We start from the raw sequence: 19,944 nt of genomic DNA, 5'->3' as shown, positions 1-19,944 counted from the left end.
ATGGGCCTGAGGTTTTAGAATTTGGGAAAAGCTGATTTTGAAAGACTAGTGTTTAAAGTAAAGGTGTTTGGGAAGAGAGCGTAAGGACTAAGTGCTAAGGGTCTGTAATAGGCCGTTTACCTGCGTCCCGCCATTGGGCAAGTTCCTTAGTATCTCCAGACCTATTTCCCGAGTTGGGAGTTGGGAGTAGTGATAGTTAACAGTGTTGGTAGGATTGTTTCTAAAGGACTTAACATAGGGCCTGGTACCTAGTAAGTGCTTTATTAGTTGCTATAATCATTGGGATTAAGTGGATCTTTGTGGACAAGCCTGGAAAACTATTTTCTGGATAAAATTACGCGGAGGAAATGTTTTATGACTCCTTAACAACTCAGTTATAAATCTTTGGCATGTAGCCTCCTTGTAACCTGGAGCCTGCCTGGATTTTCTCATTAGGCCTCAATAGTTGACCTTTAGAAGTCATGCCTGTGCTTTTGCAGAGCTACATCTTTTGGCTTTCGAAGAGTTTCTTCTGACAAAGTCATGCCAGTTCCTCACACTTTCCCAGTCCTTAACATCTTGGTCAGTGGTGTCGTTCATCTTCACTGTTAAATTTGAGGGGAACAGCAGAGGGCACACAGTGGAGCAGAAAGGGTACTGTATTATAAAAGGTCTGTCTGGGTGTCCATCAGACCTGGGTTCCGCTTACTTGCTGTGAAATCTTACTTATCCTCTGTGATCTTCAGTCTCTCTCTGCAAAGTAAAGGTAATAGGCCTTTCCCGCGTCTTTGTAAAGCTGATTTCTTGTCATTTAGGACTCAAATGCTGTTTCTTCAGAGAACCCTTACCTCAACACGCACTCTAAAAAACTACCCTATTTTAATTTTATCATGGCCTGTCTCACTTGTCTGATATTTGCTTATCTTTTCTCTTTTCTTAGTAAAAAATGAGTTGCATGAGAGCAGAACTTTGTCTTGCTCACTACTGTGTGCTCAGCTCACAGCAAGTAAAGAAGTATTTGTTCCCTTTTTCTCCTGGATACTGAAAACTTTTTCTGTGCAGTCTTCTATCCCTCCGTCTCTAAGCATGCCTAGGTTTTTCCTTCCTGAAAGACAGAACCTTTCCCGGGACTCTAGACTTCCTCTCGATGCTTCCCAATCTCTGCCCTGCCTGTACTCCCGTCCTTCATTTCCTCACGTTGCATTCACTGTCTACCCACTGCAAAAGCCATCATTGTCTGAATTTTTTTATTGTGTATATATATATATATTTTTTAAATATATCTTTGTTGATTTCAGAGAGAGGAAAGGAGAGGGAGAGAGAGAGATAGAAACATCAATGATGAGAGAGTCATTGATCAAGCCCGCAACCCGGGCGTGTGCCCTGACTGGGAATCGAACCCCGATCGCCTAGATCCTAGGTCGACGCTCAACCGCTGAGCCATGCCCTGCCGGGCTTATTGTATATTTTTAAATCATAAAACTCATGTGCCTTGAGGAACAATTGCAAAATACAGGGGGAAAGCAATAAACTAAATATCACCCTTAATTCTATCACTTAGAAAGAACCATTGATATATGTAACTCCTTCTAATCACTTATGTAGTGTGAGATGATCCACGGTCAAGGCCTTGAATCCCTGGCATATTACTCTGTCTCCCACTTCGCCTTCATGAGACACTGTTTTTGGCATCAGTGACACCACTCTTTTTATTTTCTTCTCTTTAGGATTTTCTCACTTTGTTGCTTCCATTTCCCTCTATCTCTTAACTGCTGATGTTTTGGGAGGGTTGTCCTTAGTCCTTTGTTTTCTTATTTTTTTGTACCCCCTTTGGGTGACCTCTTCTATTTTAATGTTATCTGATGATGGCATTATTTCTCCTCCTGTACATAGACCATCTACTAGACATCCACTGATTGAACTACAGGCACTTCAGGCCCATCACATCTCATATTGGGCTTGTTTTTCCTCCCAAATCTGTTCCTCTTGTGTTCTCTGCTTCAGTGAATATTGATATTGCTGTTTCCTCAAGATTTCTTGTTCATCTTTCATTGACACCTCCCTCCATGTATTGACTGCACAGTGATTAAGTCCTGTTAGATCAGGGATGGGGAATGTCCAGCCCATAAAATCATTTGGTCTGGACCTGCCAAGGCCTCACCAAAGAGAAGCAGTTTCAGCCATCCCCTTCAGGGTGAGGTAATTAAATGTTTAACCAAATATAGCAGGTTAATTTTTTTTTTTTAAAACATACCTTTATTGATTTCAGAGAGAGGAAAGGAGAGAGAGAGAGAGAAAAACATCAATGATGAGAGAGTCATTGATCAAGCCTGCAACATGGGCATGTGCCCTGACCAGGAATCGAACCCTAATCGCCTGGGTCCCAGGTCGACGCTCAACCTCTGAGCCATGCCCGGCTGGGCAGTAGGTTTTTTAAATTCATAATTTTGTATGGCCCAAGAATGATGTTATAAATATCCAAATGGTACTTGGCAGAAAAAAGGTTCCCCACTCTTGTGTTAGATCTACTTCATCTGGAGTGAATCCCTTCTTCCTCCAACTTCCGTATCATTTCCTAGTGTCTGATAATTTGATCATGGCATTTTCTTACGTACAGTCAGACACTGTGGTGACTCCCATTAGATCCAGGATAAGATGCTTCATGATCTGGAGATGCCTCTGGAGCCTCTCTTCTTATGAGTTATTTTCCATGACATCCTATATTCTAGTCATACCAGACTACTATTTTGAAGTCAGCAGAGCTTCTGAAACTATAATAAGCATAAGAATTCCCTGGGGATCTTGTTAAAAACGTAGGTTCTGATTTTATAGGTGTAGGTAGGGGACTGAGATTCTGCATTTCTAACAAGCCCCCAGATGATAAAAATGCTGCTTGTCTGTGGACCAGCAAGGCTCTCATGGGGCATGTTGCACATCTGCTTGCCTTTGAGTATAATGTTCACTTTGGGGCTATGTCTCCCCTTCCCCCTACTTAAGTGTTCCCCTTTGTTAAATCTTTTTTGACCATTTCTTTCATTTGACTGCTCCTTTTTTGTACTTTCTCTCTCAGCCTGAATTACTAAAGCATCCATTACTGTCATTACATAAGTACCCACTGGCACTCCAGACCTGGCTGTAAGTTGCTTGAAGTTAGGAACTTTGTCTTATTCTTTTTACCTTGAATTGAGTATATCAATGAAAATCTTAGACATTGAGGAAGGAATATTGTGAGATGCAAAGAAGTTTGATGGGGTACTAAACCCATTCATGTAGTGCAGTTAATTTCGACAGATTTACCCTGATCTTTATTTCCAGGAATGTCCTGTCTGGGAAGGAAAGATGAGTATTATTAAGTGAAATTATTAGAATTGTTAATCTTTTTTCAAAATGGGAGCACCAAAAAGTACATATTTTTTTAGAGAGAGGGAGGGAGAGAGAGAGGGACAAATATTGATGTGAGAAACGTTGATCAGTTCCCTCCCACATGTGCCCCTTTGGAGGGGAGGCCTATGCTCTAACCACGGAGCCACACTGGCCAGGGCTCACTTGGTAGACTTTAATTAAGCGTATCCACATCACATTATAGATCCCAACCTGGTTAACTGACCCTTCTTCACTTCCTGTCATAGCTGAGACATCCCTATAGACTGGAGGAGCCTCAGCTGGAGGGAACATTTAAATAGGGGGAAAGGAATGGCATTGGTGTTTCAAGCCAGGAGACTATTATCAAAGTGTAGGAGAGTTGCACACTTTTTTGTTCTGAAATTTTGCGACTTACCATAAAGCATAAAGCTGTGTTTAGGACAGTTTAACTGGGCAAAACCTTTTGAAGAATTGAGGTCTTGCAAAATAGTTCACGGAGAAAGTTCATTGTGACAGCTCTATGAAAGATTAGAAAAACGGTCGATCAACAGATGTTTATTGAGCACATTCTATATTAAGAGCCTTTTTGAACACTATTATTAGGAATCTCATATTCATTTTGTTTTTTTAATGTGATCTTTACAAGGTAATATTTTTCTTCAGATAAAGGAATTAATGCTTAATGCTTAGACCAAATACCTTTCCCAGAGCCACGTAGCTGTTAAATAGTATAGCTTGGATTTGAGTAGGCCTTTTAAAATAAGTCTTACACTTTCTGCTAGTACATTTAAAAAGAAGAAAATGCTTTAGTAAATAAATAGTATTTATTACACTTACTTTGGGTGGTCCTTTATATACAGTTTCCCAGCGTTGCCCAAACTTTGGCCATTTGTGTACTGCCTTGAGATTTTTTTGCCAAAGCTGAGTACTACCTGAAGTATTATTTATATTTAATATTTTTTTTGACGTAGATTTTAGGTTTAAACTGACATTTTTATAACTTAATTTTGTCTTAAGTGAGAATGCTAGTAAAATAAAGAGCTTGCTGTGATAATTATTTTTAAATATTTATTAAAATAAATAGAACCACTAAAATGGAAAATCTTTGTCTATGTGCAATCAAAAACCATCTTCCCTAGTGGAAATGTGATATTTGGGAAACACTGTATATATCAGTAAATTTTTGTGATACTCTTGTGAGGTGTAGATACTGTTACCTCTCAGATTTTACAGGCTTAGAGAGAGTTGCAGTAACTTGGACAAAGTCACACATCTTGTAAATGGCTGAGCTTGAACTCAGGCCGGTCTGTAGGACTCAAGCCCACACTCTTAAAGCTTGTGTATTTCCACTAGGCCTTGAGCCTTCTGTTTTTGTCTCTAAGACTGTGCTTCTCAAGTGCTTATGAAAATGATACACAATAGGGTTGGATGTATACAGAGGATTAAGTAAGCACTTACACGTAAAATTTTCTTCACTTCATGGTGGTGAGAATTAACAAATTGTGTAGTGCAACTTGTTGCCTGGAATTTGTAATTAAATCAGGTGATGGCCTTGGTGATATGTATTTCTGTCCCATCTATACTGCCCACTGGAGTCCAGGCTTCCATCAGTCTCTTACCTGGACTGCATTGTAACAGCTTCCTAAATGGTATGTTTTAATTCTTGCTGCCCTCTAATTTATACTCCACCCAGCAGCTAGACTGATCTTTGCAAAACAGAAATAGATCATGCCATAACCCCTGCTTGTAAACCTGTGATATCTGACACAGTTCTATACCTGGAATAAAATCTACATAGAAGAAAACCCAGACTCCTTAGCTTCAAAATCCTTCATGGTCTGGCCAGTCTTCCTCTCCAACCTCATCCCATCTGTTGCTTCCTTGCTTGGCCAGCTGACTCTTCTACCTTGCTTGGAAGGAGGGGTGTGAAGGGTGAGAGGGATTGAACAATAAAATAATTATCCTAAGATTTTGAACTTCAGGGAACAATGTAGTGGTGGTATAGTGGGTAGCAAAGGAGTAATCTGAAAGGAGCACCAACCACTTTTAGGAGGAGTCATCTTTTTGAATTTTTAACATGTTAAAACTTAAGTGGAATCAGTATGTGTATAAAATGTATAAAAAGAATTGTATACTGTGACCACGTGTGTGAGGCTGGCTCAACACTTGAAAACCAATTGATATAATCAGCTATATCAACAGGCTAAAGAAAACGCAAGTGGAGTAGTTAAAATAAGGGATTGGTGAGAACATAAGTGATGTTTGCAATCCCCATTGCCTACAGAATGGTACAACAAAATTAAGTTGAGAGAACAGCGTTATGAAAATCAGTCTCATGTTTTATAAGCATATATAAAATCCAAATCCCGTGTCAGCCATTGGAGGCTTTCCATGATCTAGTCTCACCTTCCCTGTCTAGGTTTAATTTTTACCCCTTTCCAGTGTGAAACCCTATTGTAGCCAGATTAGATTCTTTAATGCTCTTTCACTATGTTGAACTCATTTCAGAATGAGGCTACTTGAGTACAAATTTTGGCCCTATCATCCTGTCATTAACTAGCTTTTACTGTGACTTTGAGCAAATTGCTTCAGTTTTCTTATCTGTAAAAGGAGGATTATAGTCATAATTTTCTATTACTTGGAGCAGTGATTTTTAACTGGTGTGCTGCAAAAATTTTTAAACCATGCAATACCTGACTATTTAGTCAGAAGCACTGACCTCTTTTCCCTTAGATTGTCAAGTAAAAAAACCAACAGCCAGCACAACAGTAGCTTTCCGGTGTGAATGAGTCAAAATTATGCCGTTTTTTGGTTTGTTAGGTAGGCAAAAAATATATTTTTTGGTGTGCTGCAGCATTTTAGTAATTAGTTTATGTGTGCCATGAGATGAGGAAGGTTGAAAATCGCAGACCTAGAGGTATAATTAAATGCATAATAGACATTACATTAACTACTAATTATACCTATTCTATCATATTTTTCCATCCTTCTTTAAACTCTGATAGCTCAAAAGTGACGCTAAATTGACTCATAACAACAGTGAAGATGAGAATAGGGAAGGGATATGATTAGTTGGTGGATATTCCAAATTTAAAAGGAATGAATAATGCTTCAATAAAACATTTACTTGAAAAAGTAAACACTGAGACTATTCAAAACATACAAAAGAACTCTTAAGATTCAATAATGAGACTTAATGACCCAATTGAAAAGTGGGCTGAAGTTCTGAACAGACAGTTCACCCAAAAAGAAATACAGAAGGCAAGGCATGTGAAAAGATGCTCAACATCCATATGTCATTAGGGAATTGTAAATTAAAACAACGATTAAATAACTACTACATATCTGTTAGAATGGCTAAAATCCAAAACATCTATGGCACAAAGTGTTGGGGATGTGGGGCAGTAGGGAGTTATTAATTGCTGCTGGGAATACAAAATGTTAGTTGGTTTGGAATATAGTTTGGCAGTTTCTTATGAAGCTAAATAAACATAAACTTACCATATGATCCAGCAGTCACACTCCTAGATATTTACCCAAATAAGTTGAAAATTTATGTTCACATAAAAACCTGAACGCAAATGTTTATAGTACCTTTATTAATAATTCCCAGAATTGGAAGCAACCAATATGTTCTTCAATAGGTGAACAGGTAAATTATGGTACATCCGTACAATGGAATATTATGAAGCACTGATAAGAAATGAGCTATTGAGCCATGAAAAGACAGAGGAAACTTAAATGTGAAAGAAGCCAGTCTGAAAAGGGCTACATACTTACTGTATGAGCCAGCTCTGTAACATTCTGAAAAAGGCAAAGCTATAGAATCAAGTAAAAGGTGGTTGCCAGGGGTTCAGGCAGAGGGGGTAAGGGAAAAACAAGTGGAGTGCAGGGCATTTCTAGGACAGTGGAACTGTTTTGTATGGTACTGTAATGCATGTCATGTATTTGTAAAAATCCATAGATATGTACACACAGATAATGAACCCTATCATAAACTATAGATCTTTGTTAATGTATCAATATTGGTCATCATTTGTAACAAATGTATCACACTAATACAAGATATTAATAGGGGAAACTGGATGGAGGAGGAAGAGGGTATATGGGAATTCTGTACTTTCTGGGTAATTTTTCTGTAAACCTAAAAAATTCCTTGAAAAAGTAAAGTATTAATTTTAAAGAGCCTTCTGACAGATGGAAGCCTGCTTATAAAAATCAGGTTGTCATATCTTTTTGAAATATAGACACTCAACTATAAAACTGTTAATTTTTTTTTTTTTTTTTGTACTTAAGAGTCAAAATAAAAATCACCGTGACCAATTTTAAAAACATGAGAAAAATAACTTTTCAAATGCCAGCTTTGCCAGAGAAAATTCATGGGTAACCTGAGTATCAGTGGTGAGTGCCGAAGTCTTAGGAGGGAACTCCTGAGCCATTTTTGACAGGTTATGTGGTTACATCCATTTTGGTCGTCAACATTTAGAGACAGAGCATTCCAGCTTGATGGACCCACCTAACCCCTGGATTTGTTCTTTTCTTTACTTTCTATCACAACATACTTATTGCTCTAGGCTATGAAATTCTCATTTCCTTCAGGATATGTTCAGTGAATTTAAAAATAATTTCTGGGCCAAATAATAAATGTAGAAAGCACTGCCATGTGGGGAAGAAATGGAGAATTCTTTTGAAGACTAAAGAATCCTTTTATTTAAATATGTAATCCTTCCCCTACCCCAGTTTATTTTGTAGCAGCTTCATATTTCAACTTAACTAATGAAACTATTCTTCACACACTTATGTTTAAAGGCTGCATTAAAGATTTGTAAGAGAAATTAGCTTTAGAGTGTTCAGAATGCACTGCTGGTTTATTAACATCTGTGTCTTCTGCCTGAATTTTGTTTTATGTTTGATGTTAACGTTTTAAAACTGCATTTAAAAAGCAAAGGTTTTATTTATTTTTATTTTTCACAGTTTATCAGATTTGTGTTGTGTAAAAAACATTGGCAAATAAAGTTAACTACAATTTGATATCTCTATATTAATCAGCTTTTGTTGAACAGTATTGCACACTCACTTGAACTTGACACATTATTCTGGGTGATTTAAAATAATGTCATTTTGTGTTTGCTTGACTAACAAAAGCATAGTTTAGTAGCAACTGATCTAGTAGTCAAGTAAATGGCCAGAGAAAACGTTTGAAAATAAGGAATAAATATATATGTAGGAATGTATCTTTTGTGGTTTGTAGGTAATAATCTAGCATTTAATTAATTTTGCTCATTTAACAAACTTTAATCAACTAAATGAGATACTGTCTTAGTTAGCATCCTGGTTTTTTCCATTTTATTTTCATTTCATTATATTTGTTTATTTAGGTGGAATCATTGATGAACTAGAGTGGTTGTGATTTGTCCCAGATCATGGTGGTAGCATTTCTAGTCTAGTATCAATTACTACCTCTGTGTTTTACATAACCTTGTGATGAAACTACTGGTGTAGATTTCTTTAATATAACATCACATACTTAATCATTCAGTTGGGGATTGGCCTTCCAGGTTAATGACGTAGAAAATCAGTTTTATTATTAAACTTATTACTATATAAATATTTATTTGGGTAATTGTGGTAAAAATGTACACATGCCAGAACATGTGTTTATAATCCTGAAGGCATTCTTGGATTAGTAAGTAGAGTATTTTTATATTATACATGGTTAACTGTATATATTATTTAGTCATTTGTACTTACTGGCTGCTATTGAAAAGTTTAGAGTATTTTGGAATACATATATAAATCTCTGAATTAGAAATTTTGTGTTAATGATATTCAAATGCAGAGAAAGTTTAAATTCAATTCAAAGATTTATGATGGTTTCCATCACACACGGGATTATTTTTAAGTTTGATATTTGAAATCAAGTATAGCTTGCATTTCTACAGCATGGAATACCTCTGATTTCATGTTTTATGGCATTTGGATTGCATGTTAGGCCTGTACTACTAAAATATTGAATGGTTTAAAGGTTGTTTGCTCTTTATAAACACACATGTACTAGTTTGACCTTACCTAACTTATAAACTTTTTTTTTTTACTTCTCGAAGTTAAATGATGTTTAACACCAGAATTCTAGTTTTATTTTTGATAGTTCTGGTTGATTAAAAAAATTTGAAAAGTATACAACTAGCATTTTGACAGATGGAAAGCAGATCTAAATTGAGCGATGAAACAATTGGGAAATTCTTTTGTTCTGAATGATCCTTCTAAAAAAAATTTGCATAATTTTAACTTGGACATTAGTCTTCTTTTAAATTCATAATAGGCTTACACCTTGAAGACATTTGAATGTAGTTATTAGAATTTTAGTTACATTTTAGATCCCTTTTCTCATTTGTAAAGGTGTGAAGAGCACTGCAGCATAAACTGCTTCATTTTCCTTCATTAAACTTGTTTTGGTTCAGGGAGATTTAAAACACACACACACTTAAAACATACCATATTATTGTCTTAGTTTGGAATGATTTCATATGGAAGGTTATCAATACCCCATCAAATAATTAATCAAGAGATTTACTTTGCATGCAATTTGTATGTGCCCCTGTGATTTTTACTTAAAGCAAAAGTCAAGCTTTCCTACTAGTTTATACTTCTCTGAGAAAAAAGCTATTGCACTATGAATTTATATATTTAGTAACTAATTAAAAAAGCCTTGTATAAATTTTGCTCAAAAAGATGACCTGTATGGGTAGTAGTTGACTTAGTTTATTATTGTGTTTCATTTTATAGAGGACGACTGAGCCACGCCAGGCTGTATGCCATTGCTGCTGAAAAAAAGAATTATCTTCAAGAAGAGTCCACTTTTTCTCAAAGAAGAAATGCCAATCAATTTGATTGGGCTCTAATGAGACTAGATAATTCTGTCCGAAGAACTGGCCGCATCCCAAAGACACTTCTACAAAAAGTCTTTGATAACACCTGTCACTCAGGTATTTCAAACTCTTCTGTTCAGAAAGTTGAACTTTTACTAAGTACTTGTTTGTGGGCAAGCTCTTTGATAATTTTAATTTTGTTATTTCTAATGATCATGATTTTATGTTATGATTATCTGTCTTTTCAACTCATTAGGGCTAAGTTTTAAGTAAAACATTTTGTCTCAGGTGTTTATTTCAAAATCAAAAATTGCCTTTTTGCTTTTCACAGTTTATAAAAGAGTCGCTTTTAGTGGTAAATTTTCTAGGAAGATACTAGTTTTTCTTATTTTCCATTGTATAATGTCAGCTTTGCCTAAAATGATCACACATGACAGATTTCCAGAGACACTGGTAAGCATTTCTCTTTTAGTATTTCCCTTTTACTTTCCCTTAGCTATTAAAATTTATTTGAGCCACTTATGTACCTTTGGTGATTTGATGGATGTTTGTAAGCCCTTTCTTTATTCCCCCACCCCCTCACACACAAAAAAAGCCCACATGCAAACACACATAATTTTGTATGTAGTTTCAGAGCATACCTCAGCTTCTTAAAGCCCATCCATGGATTTCAGTCACATTAAGAAGCTTATAGAGTCTAATGAAGAGGGATATCAGAGAAGTGTCAGTTATAATTAATGTGCATTTAAATTATATTTTTCATTTTCTCTTTGATTTATTCAGAGTTGTACAGCCGTCACCACAATCAATATCAGAACATTTCTTTCACCCTAAAAAGAAATCTCTGTATCCCCATCAGCCCCCAAACTTCCAGTTTCTTCCAGCCCTAGGCAACCACTAGTGTACTTTCTGTGTGTATAGATAATCATACAGTTAGTGGTTTATTTTTGTTTTTGTTTAAAGTTAACTTTCAGGGACATTCTGATAAAGGACAGGAAGTTTATATTATTTTGTAACTGTTTATAAACGTAAAATTGATACCCATGGGTTTTAATTGTACTGCTTTGTGTTATTTCATAAGGTACTGAGAAACTTAGCCTTTGACTTGCAATAAGCATTGCTTATAAATTAGGTTCTTTGTATTTTTGTATTCTATAGTCTTGCAAATAACATCGATTCATAACCTTAGCTGCCTTAAGAAAGCAGACTTGTTTTTAAAAACTTAGAACTTTTGGTAACATTGTAAATTATATTTGTGGATTAGGATAGGATTTTTCCAGTTTATTTGCAGTCTCAATATTATCTTTAGGGAGGCAAGAGAGTTTTGAATACTTACAGATTTCAGTTTAAAATTTGATATTTATATAATATTGGTACTATGTTAAATGTTGCCCATTAATCTTTTTTCATAGGTTGCCCAGGTGGTAATCATGCCTTGCTTCTGCTGCGCAGCTGTGGTTCTCTCTTGCCTGAATTAAAGCTCTCAGAGAGGACAGAGTTGGTTCATAGGATATGGGACAAACTTCAGAAATTGGGTATGATTTTTGAGTATGTGATGTGTATAAAAGGTGCAGATATTTTTTTCCTTTAGTTAAAAAGAATTTCTTTACATAAATGCTGTAATTTAATTTTATGGAAGGGCTACTTGGTTCATAAATTTTGTAATATGATATATTTGGTGAGTTATAGTGACATCTAGGGGCATTAAGAATAAAATAATTTTTCATAACAAGTATTACGTTTATGGTAGGGAAAAAAGCAAAAGAACAAACTAAAAAGGCCTTTGGTCTCAAAGTTATAAATGCACATACCATTTGACTAAACAATTCCATTTGTTAGATTTAGATGCAGATATACTCACAGAAGGAAATTCTTCATTGTAGCTTGTTTATAAGAATAAGAAATTAGAACCAATTTTAATGTCCTTCAGTAGGGGATTGGTTAAATAAATTATGGAGTGTTCATCAAATGGAATACTGTGCAGTTGTAAACAAGCTACAATGAAGAATATCCTTCTGTAAATGTGAGTATATCTGCATATAAATTGTAACAAATGGAACTGCTTAGTCAAATGGTATGTGCGTTTATAACTTTGACTGACCAAAGGCCCTTTTAGTTTGTTCTTTTGCTTTTATATATTAATATGAGGTGCTCTCAAAAATATAATTAAAAATTAAGGTGCAGAACAATGTGTATACTATGCTACCATTTTGAAGAAAAATGTTTATATGTTTATGTGCAGTACTAATATCTGAGTAGGTAGTTACTTGTAACTGTACAGTAATTCAGTCATTACTGTCTTACATGTTTAGCTTGCTCTGTTTATTCTGAGAGGCTTTCTAACAGGTGGGTCTAAGTTTGGGGTGAAATACTGAAGCGATCAGATTTTTTTGTTTTTTAAATTTAAGTACACATGTTTTAGTTGTGATAAAGAATATGATTTTAAGTGCTTTTCTAACAATTTGATTTAAATTTCATTTGTAGGTACTGTGTATGATGTAAGTCACTATAATGCTTTACTTAAAGTCTACCTTCAAAATGAACATAAATTTTCACCAACTGACTTCTTAGCAAAAATGGAGGAAAAAAACATTCAACCAAATCGAGTAGGTAGTTACTATTGTAAATGTTTGTTGGTCACATCTCTTTTTTTTTTTTTTACACCCAGAAATATTATTGAAAAAATATTAACTGGTCCATTTCATTGACAGGTGACATACCAAAGGTTGATTGCTGCTTATTGTAATGTGGGAGATATTGAAGGTGCCAGGTATGGAACTCTATAAACATATGTATAAGGAAACAAATGTATAAGCCTTATAAACCTAGAATATATTCACTCTCTCTCTTTTTTGGTTTCTTCTTAGTAAGGGGAATTATGTCAGAAGTATTCTAATCTAGCATATTTGGTAATATGACTTACATACAGTATAAAATTATGTAAGAGGTAAAAGATAAATAAAAATTGCTATTTTAATTAAAAATTTGATTTATCAAAGCAGAGGTTTAAGATAGTTGAGTTACAAAGCTGGCTTTACTTTATTTAAATTATCATTTCGTTAAGGAAATGTTCTCAGCCATTTAAACTATTAATTTATAAAACAATATTTATCTCACTGATTCATATAAAATCAGTTGTCACATTTCTCTGCTTATGTAAAATTTATTACTACCTTTGGATAGAGGGTTTAGGAAATAAGGGAGAAGTTGAAATGTATAATCTCATTTTTAACTCAAGTGAATTGTATTAAACTTTATGCTTTTTGAAGGTTAATTAGTATAGAAGAAACAGTCTGATTTTTAAAAATTACTATTTTTAACAAGAGTACTTCAAGACTATTGATATAATTTCAATGAATGGGGTTTTGTGTGTACATGTTATAGAAAGTGTTTTTGATATATAATTCCAAGGAGTATTTTCATTTCATTTTTTATTGCAGCAAGATTCTTGGATTTATGAAAACTAAGGATCTTCCAGTCACAGAGGCAGTATTCAGTGCCCTTGTTACAGGGCACGCAAGAGCTGGGTATGTTCAATCTAAGGTTTTGTTTTCAAGCAAGGTTTAAATTATAGAAAAATATTGTAGAAAATTCTTAAACCATGTTTATCTACCCCCTCAAAAAAAAGCTTGTGAGGTACAACCTGCATATTTTAAAAATACCTTATTCTTATATTTATCAGTTTCATAAAACTTTTACTTGAAAATGTTCAGTTTTAAAAATTGAGCCTGATCGTAACTGACTTTGGCCCGGCGGTGCGTGGCTCAGCGGTTGAGCATTAACCTAGGATCCAGGAGATCGTGCTTCGATTCCCTGTCAGGGCACATGCCTGGGTTGTGAACTTGATCCTCAATCGGGGGCGTGCAAGAGGCAGCCGATCAATGATGACACTCTCATCATTGATGTTTCTAGCTCTCTCTCTCCCTCTCCCTTCCTCTCTCTGAAATCAGTAAAGACATATAAAAAAATAGTAACTGACTTCATAAAGTTTAACTGATCTGCTAGTGCCCTGAAAAATATTTTTTGATTTGAAGAATAATTTACTAAAAAGGTAAATTTGAGTTATTAGCATACTTAGTGAAAGAATGCACACTATTTAATGTCTATGTAATTATTATACAATTTGGTTTCTCTTTTGGAAAAGTTACCTGTAAAATTTTGAGATGTTTATGATCTTTATTATTTTGGAAACCTATAACCAGTTTAATATATATTTCCCTTTTCTGATGTTACCATGTTTCTAAATGGTACTTAAGTATTTTTAATTTTAATAAGCATAGGTAATACATTTGAGATGGAATGATAATATTACACTTGGTAGTATTATAGTAACCTGTTTCACTTTCTTTGAATTTACTTACAGAGATATGGAGAATGCAGAGAATATTCTCACAGTGATGAAAGAGGCAGGAATTGAGCCTGGTCCAGACACGTATCTAGCCTTATTGAATGCGTATGCTGAGAAGGGTGACATTGACCATGTGAAGCAGGTATGACTTATATTGTGTAAATAAACATACTTTAAAATCATTTGTATAAACTTATGTTATGTTTTGCACGAAGCAGAAGAATATAGTTTATCTCTGCTTTTAAAAATATCTCTGTAGACAATGGTATTGATAAGAAAATTGCTGTAGTTTGGTATGTCGTTGTTAATGTAAATGTAACAGTGTTGAAACAGAATATTTCTGTTTTATAAAAGAAGTTCAAAATTTTTAGAAGATACGTGTTCCTGATTTTTAAAAAATTTTTGTATTTTAATATATTTAGGTTTAATTTAAAAATACTGGTTTCTAACTTGTTCTAATTTCTGGAACTGTCTAGACTCTGGAGAAGGTGGAGAAGTCTGATCTTTACCTTATGGACCGTGATTTATTGCAAATTATATTTAGCTTCAGTAAAGCTGGTTATCCTCAGTATGTCTCAGAAATTTTGGACAAAATTGCATATGAAAGAAGGTTTATTCCAGGTAGTTTAAAAATTTTTACTTCCATGATTTTTCTAATAATCTGTTTTTACATGATGAAAAAGGCATTCTCTAACAATAGGGGGTTGTGGTAGATGAACATAGGACTCAAAGTCTGCTTAATAAACTAAAAAACTTGAGTTAATGAATAAATACATGGGAATGTTCTGTTGGGAAAGTGTTTCATTATTATTTAGGATATTATATCCTTTTGGTGTTTGTATTTCATAAGTTTGTCTTTCATATTGGTTGAAGTGTAAAGTATTATTTAGTTTAGTAACAAAAGACATCTGTTTTTCTTTCCAGATGCAATGAACCTTATTTTGCTTTTAGTCACTGAAAGATTGGAAGATACAGCATTGCAAGTTTTATTAGCATGTCCTATAACAAAGGAAGATGGTCTGAGTGACTTTGGCAGTTTCTTTTTACGGCACTGTGTGACAATGAATACGGTATTCTGTCCATTTTTACATTGTAGACAGTGTAATAGGTAATGAAATAAGATTTTTAAAAAGTGTAAGAACCTATTATGAGATTAGACCACTTATAAATAATATGAAAACTTTGTTTTTGTGTTGTAAGGTGATTGAGTAAGAAGAGGATGAGAGGTTCAGATTTTTCAACCCAAAAGTGTTAGAATATTTGCTAAAGATCAAAGGGTAGGACATTTGTAGATCCAGCTGATGTGTCCTTTTTTTTCCCCTCTAGCCTACAGAGAAGCTCAAAGACTACTGTAAGAAGTTAAAGGAAGCCAAGCTACATACATCTCCTTTGCAGTTCACACTCCAGTGTGCTTTACTAGCCAATAAAACCGGTACTATATTCTTATAATTAGAACCAACATAAATAAGTTTTTCTGAGGTAGCTTTGTAATATTACATGGTATCTCTTTCAGATTTGGCAAAAGCTCTAATGAAGGCTCTGAAGGAAGAAGGTTTTCCTATCAGAACTCATTATTTCTGGCCATTGCTAGTTGGACATCAGAAGGAGAAAAATATTCAAGGTTAGATTTTGCCTTTTACAGATTTATAATGGTTCAGAGATCTGGTGTAACAGTTTCTACATACATCTAATTGAATTCTTTGGGAAAGTGTACTTATTTCTGATCTAGTATCAGATCTTCTGAGAAAATTGAGCTGATTTAAATCATAGCAAAATATTACGTCAGCATTTAAAAAAACAAATGTAATGAAGCTCTTTCATCTTAATTTTATTTCTTAATTCATCTCTGATCTTAAAATTCAGACTTGTGAGTATAGTTTTAAATAGTTCATTATTTTTATGTTTTTCTAAAATGCTTTATTTCTTGATTTTACGTACAGCATTTGAAATTAGTTTGCCTAGCCTTATTAAAGATAAAGTTATGTATAATCAGGCCATTTTCTTTGTGGACTCATCTGTTTCTTCTTAACTGAGCTGAGTTATAATAATAGGAAAGACAGAAAAACTTTTATTGCAAAATGAGTGCTTATGACCTGACAGCCTGCTGATTGAAGGACAGAAATGTTCAGTCTTTCAGGTTCTTAAGTACGTTTAAGCATTTAGCATACTTTTTTCTTGCACACATGGGATGTCTATAGGATATGAATAAGAATTGAACAAATATTAAATTTTAGAGTACAGTATCTAATTCTTTGGTTTGCATTATTGGTAATTCAGAAAGAGTAGTATCATAAAAAGATGCTTTTAACAGAAGTACTTTCCCCTTGGGGAAACAAAAAATGGTCTTTTTTCATTTTATCTCGAAGTATAATGTGCTTTAGAATGAGATGCAGAGTTGTTAGTGTGACATTGGGTGACAAACAAAATGCACAAACAACAAAAAAGTGCTTTTAGCAGACTTTCATATTGCAATTTTATTTTAAATATATAGCTGTTTTCTGGCTTAAAGGAAATAGTGAAACAAGTATTCCCTAATTGTTTCTGGCTATAAAAGTCTCTAAATCCTTTTTAGAAAAATCTTTGGAAAACAATATGCTGGTTGATTAACTCTTTGCATATCCTCCAATTCTGAATGCTGAAGAAGTAACCTTTAAACCCATAGTTTTGAACCACAGAAAGTTCACATCATTCCATGAAAATATTTGGGCTTATTAGTATTGTCCACCTTTACACAGGTAGGAAAATACTTTTGGGACCCCTGTTTATATGTTTGTTTCTTCATCAGGTAAATTTGCTTTCCTCTACCTTAGCACTGTATCTACACTTGAATTGGTTATCACATTTTCACTACTTGGTACACACAAAAGAATTCAGGTAATTTTTTTCTATAGCCATAGCTCAAACTAGTAGAAAAGTGGGCTTTATCTTGAATCTGTCTTTTCTTCGAATCTAGAATGTAGATTTATGAGGTGCCTTGTTGAAAGCTCACATTATATTGATGAAGGAACTGAGGACCTCAGAGATATTCATTCAGTGAGTGACTTAAGTTCCACGTCTAGATGTCAGTAGTGCTGGGATTACATGTGAGAATTTCTGTCCTGTTTTAAATATTCTTTTTTAATACCATAATACTTTCATACTAGATGTTAAAAAGAATTAAGCTGAATTTTATGGACATTTTTAGCTATTGGTTAAAAATTAGGTACTGATCTTTGCATTAGGGACATTTAAAAAAGTGTTACCAAGTTTTTTAATCAATGAAAGTTTAAAAAAAAATTAATTTATCTTCCAGTTACAGTTGACATGCAATATTATATTAGTCTCAGATGTACAACGTAATGTTTAGATGTTTATATATCTTACAAAGTGACCACTTCAGCAAGTCTAGTACCCATCTGACAGCATACGTAGTTATTACGGTAACATTGAGTGTATTCCCTATGCTGTATTTTACATCCCTGCGACTAATTTTGTGTAACTGGCAATTTGTACTTCTTAATCCCTTGCACCTTTTTCACCCAGTCCCCAACCTCTTCCCAGAATCAATGAAGGTTTATCTGGAAAAATAGAAGTGAGAAAGGTAACTCAAGAGTGCAAGATATCGTCAATTGTTTTACCGTTTTAAAAACTAGTTTCTCCTTTGCAGGAGGTCCAGAAATATAGTAAAGTAATATATTCTACAATCTTCCTTCATGTAACAGGGAAATGGCTACATTCATTCTATAGTTTCTTTAGTGTCAGGTAAGCAAGTAACATTCTTATTAGTGCAGTGAACTTGTTCTTTGTCTGGGGAAAGTTGCCTGTGGACTGGTAGAAATAACAGGAGAAAATTTCGGCTGTAGTGGTGGAAGATGTAGAGGAGTGTTTGTGTGGATAAATCAAGCCCTTCAGGATATCAAAGAAAGGTGTTTAGGGGTTAGATCAACGTGCACCGAGACTTTTCAACAATAGGATGATCACATTTTTATTGAATTCTAGAATATTTCTGGCTGTGAATTTAACCATAACCAACCACTAAGAAAGACTCTTATAATGACTTCCTTATGGCTCATCTTACTAGTATATTTCTCTGTGGAACAAATAGATAAGTCACCACTTACAATTTTAGCAAGTTGGCCTGAATGAAAGGAAATAAGCCAGAATGACTAAGGATCTACATCTCTTGGTATATTTAGAAAATATAAAAATAAGAATATAGGAAGGGTAAAAGATAAGGAAGGGCCGATACAAAACCCTAAATGCCACTTGAGTGAAGTGTTTGAATAGAGAGTACTTTTCAAAGTAAGAGATTGGCTCCTAATAAAGTGAGTGCTCTGGTTAGAGTCTAAAATCATATAAATGGTCATAGTTGGTAAAAGTTGGTCAGATAAACCATTATCTTTCCCAAAAGTTTGAACTATTTTAATTCTTATAAAACTTTTTGAATGGAGCCTTTCCTCTTGATTCATAAACTTTCTTATGTCTGTATATGAGATATTTTTATTAGATTGTTTATTTAGTCTTAGTTTAGATTATCTGAGTTCACAAGAGATTTGGGATCTATCTTATATGATTATTTCATCTTCTTTAAAGAAGAAATATGAATTGTATTCTTTAGCAGGATGTATGTAGGTATGTCAATCAACCACTTTTTTTCTCCTTATTGATGTTTCTCTCTTCCCATCTGACTATATTATTACTTTTTCAAATCCTCATCTGAGGACATGCTTTTATTGATTTTAGAGAGAGAGAAACATTGATATGAGAGTGAAACATTGATCAGTTGAATGTGCCCCAACTGGGGATCATACCTGCAACCTTAGTATGTGCCCTCACCCAGAATCGAACCCTACACCCTACGTTTTCGCATATCGGACAGTGCTCCAACCAACTGAGCCACACCAGCCAGTGCTTAGCTAAATTATTGAAGTGAATATTTTTGGTATGCTCTCTGAGAATGCTGAGGGAGTGACTGAACTTATCTGAGGGAAGGTATGAACCCAGATCTTAAACCTGCTTTAGTTTCAGTTAGAAAAATACGTACAAGTTATAAATGCTAGTAACTAACGCAGGTCATCTAAGCAGAATGTACTCCTCCCCTGGATAAACATTACTGGAAAAATGAAGAATTAAGAGAATAAAAAGTATTTGAGGCATGGATGATTGGGTGAAGTGTTTTGTACAAGAATAAGAATTAATCAGTTTCTTGGCCATTTTCAAACATTAGAAGATCAAATATATAGTTACCTTATGCTACATTTATTCTACATATTATCTAAGGGAACCTTAAAAATTGTTAAGAGTATTTTAAGATAGGTAAAAATTAAATCATTATTGTAACTATTAACATTTATTTAATATTTTTAGGGTTTCACACATTTTTTTCCTTTAATTTTTATGACTGCC

The 19,944-nt window shown here is 34.3% G+C and overlaps 1 protein-coding gene across 1 annotated transcript in view; it reads left to right on the top strand.

Annotated features, from left to right (window-relative positions):
* Positions 1-19,944, top strand: part of LRPPRC (leucine rich pentatricopeptide repeat containing) — an 86,963-nt gene that overhangs the window by 915 nt on the left and 66,104 nt on the right. The window contains exons 2-11 of the mRNA XM_081157253.1: positions 10,129-10,328; positions 11,624-11,746; positions 12,696-12,817; positions 12,923-12,981; positions 13,652-13,738; positions 14,575-14,701; positions 15,036-15,180; positions 15,484-15,629; positions 15,886-15,991; positions 16,073-16,180. Coding sequence (XP_081013379.1) covers positions 10,129-10,328; positions 11,624-11,746; positions 12,696-12,817; positions 12,923-12,981; positions 13,652-13,738; positions 14,575-14,701; positions 15,036-15,180; positions 15,484-15,629; positions 15,886-15,991; positions 16,073-16,180 — 1,223 coding nt within the window. The remainder of the gene's footprint in view (positions 1-10,128; positions 10,329-11,623; positions 11,747-12,695; positions 12,818-12,922; positions 12,982-13,651; positions 13,739-14,574; positions 14,702-15,035; positions 15,181-15,483; positions 15,630-15,885; positions 15,992-16,072; positions 16,181-19,944) is intronic.

Source organism: Miniopterus schreibersii (assembly GCF_964146895.1).
Source record: "Miniopterus schreibersii genome assembly, chromosome: 13".
Lineage (NCBI taxonomy): Eukaryota > Metazoa > Chordata > Mammalia > Chiroptera > Miniopteridae > Miniopterus > Miniopterus schreibersii.
The sequence above is the reverse complement of the archived record's forward strand: the minus strand, read 5'-3'. Positions and strand labels throughout refer to the sequence as shown.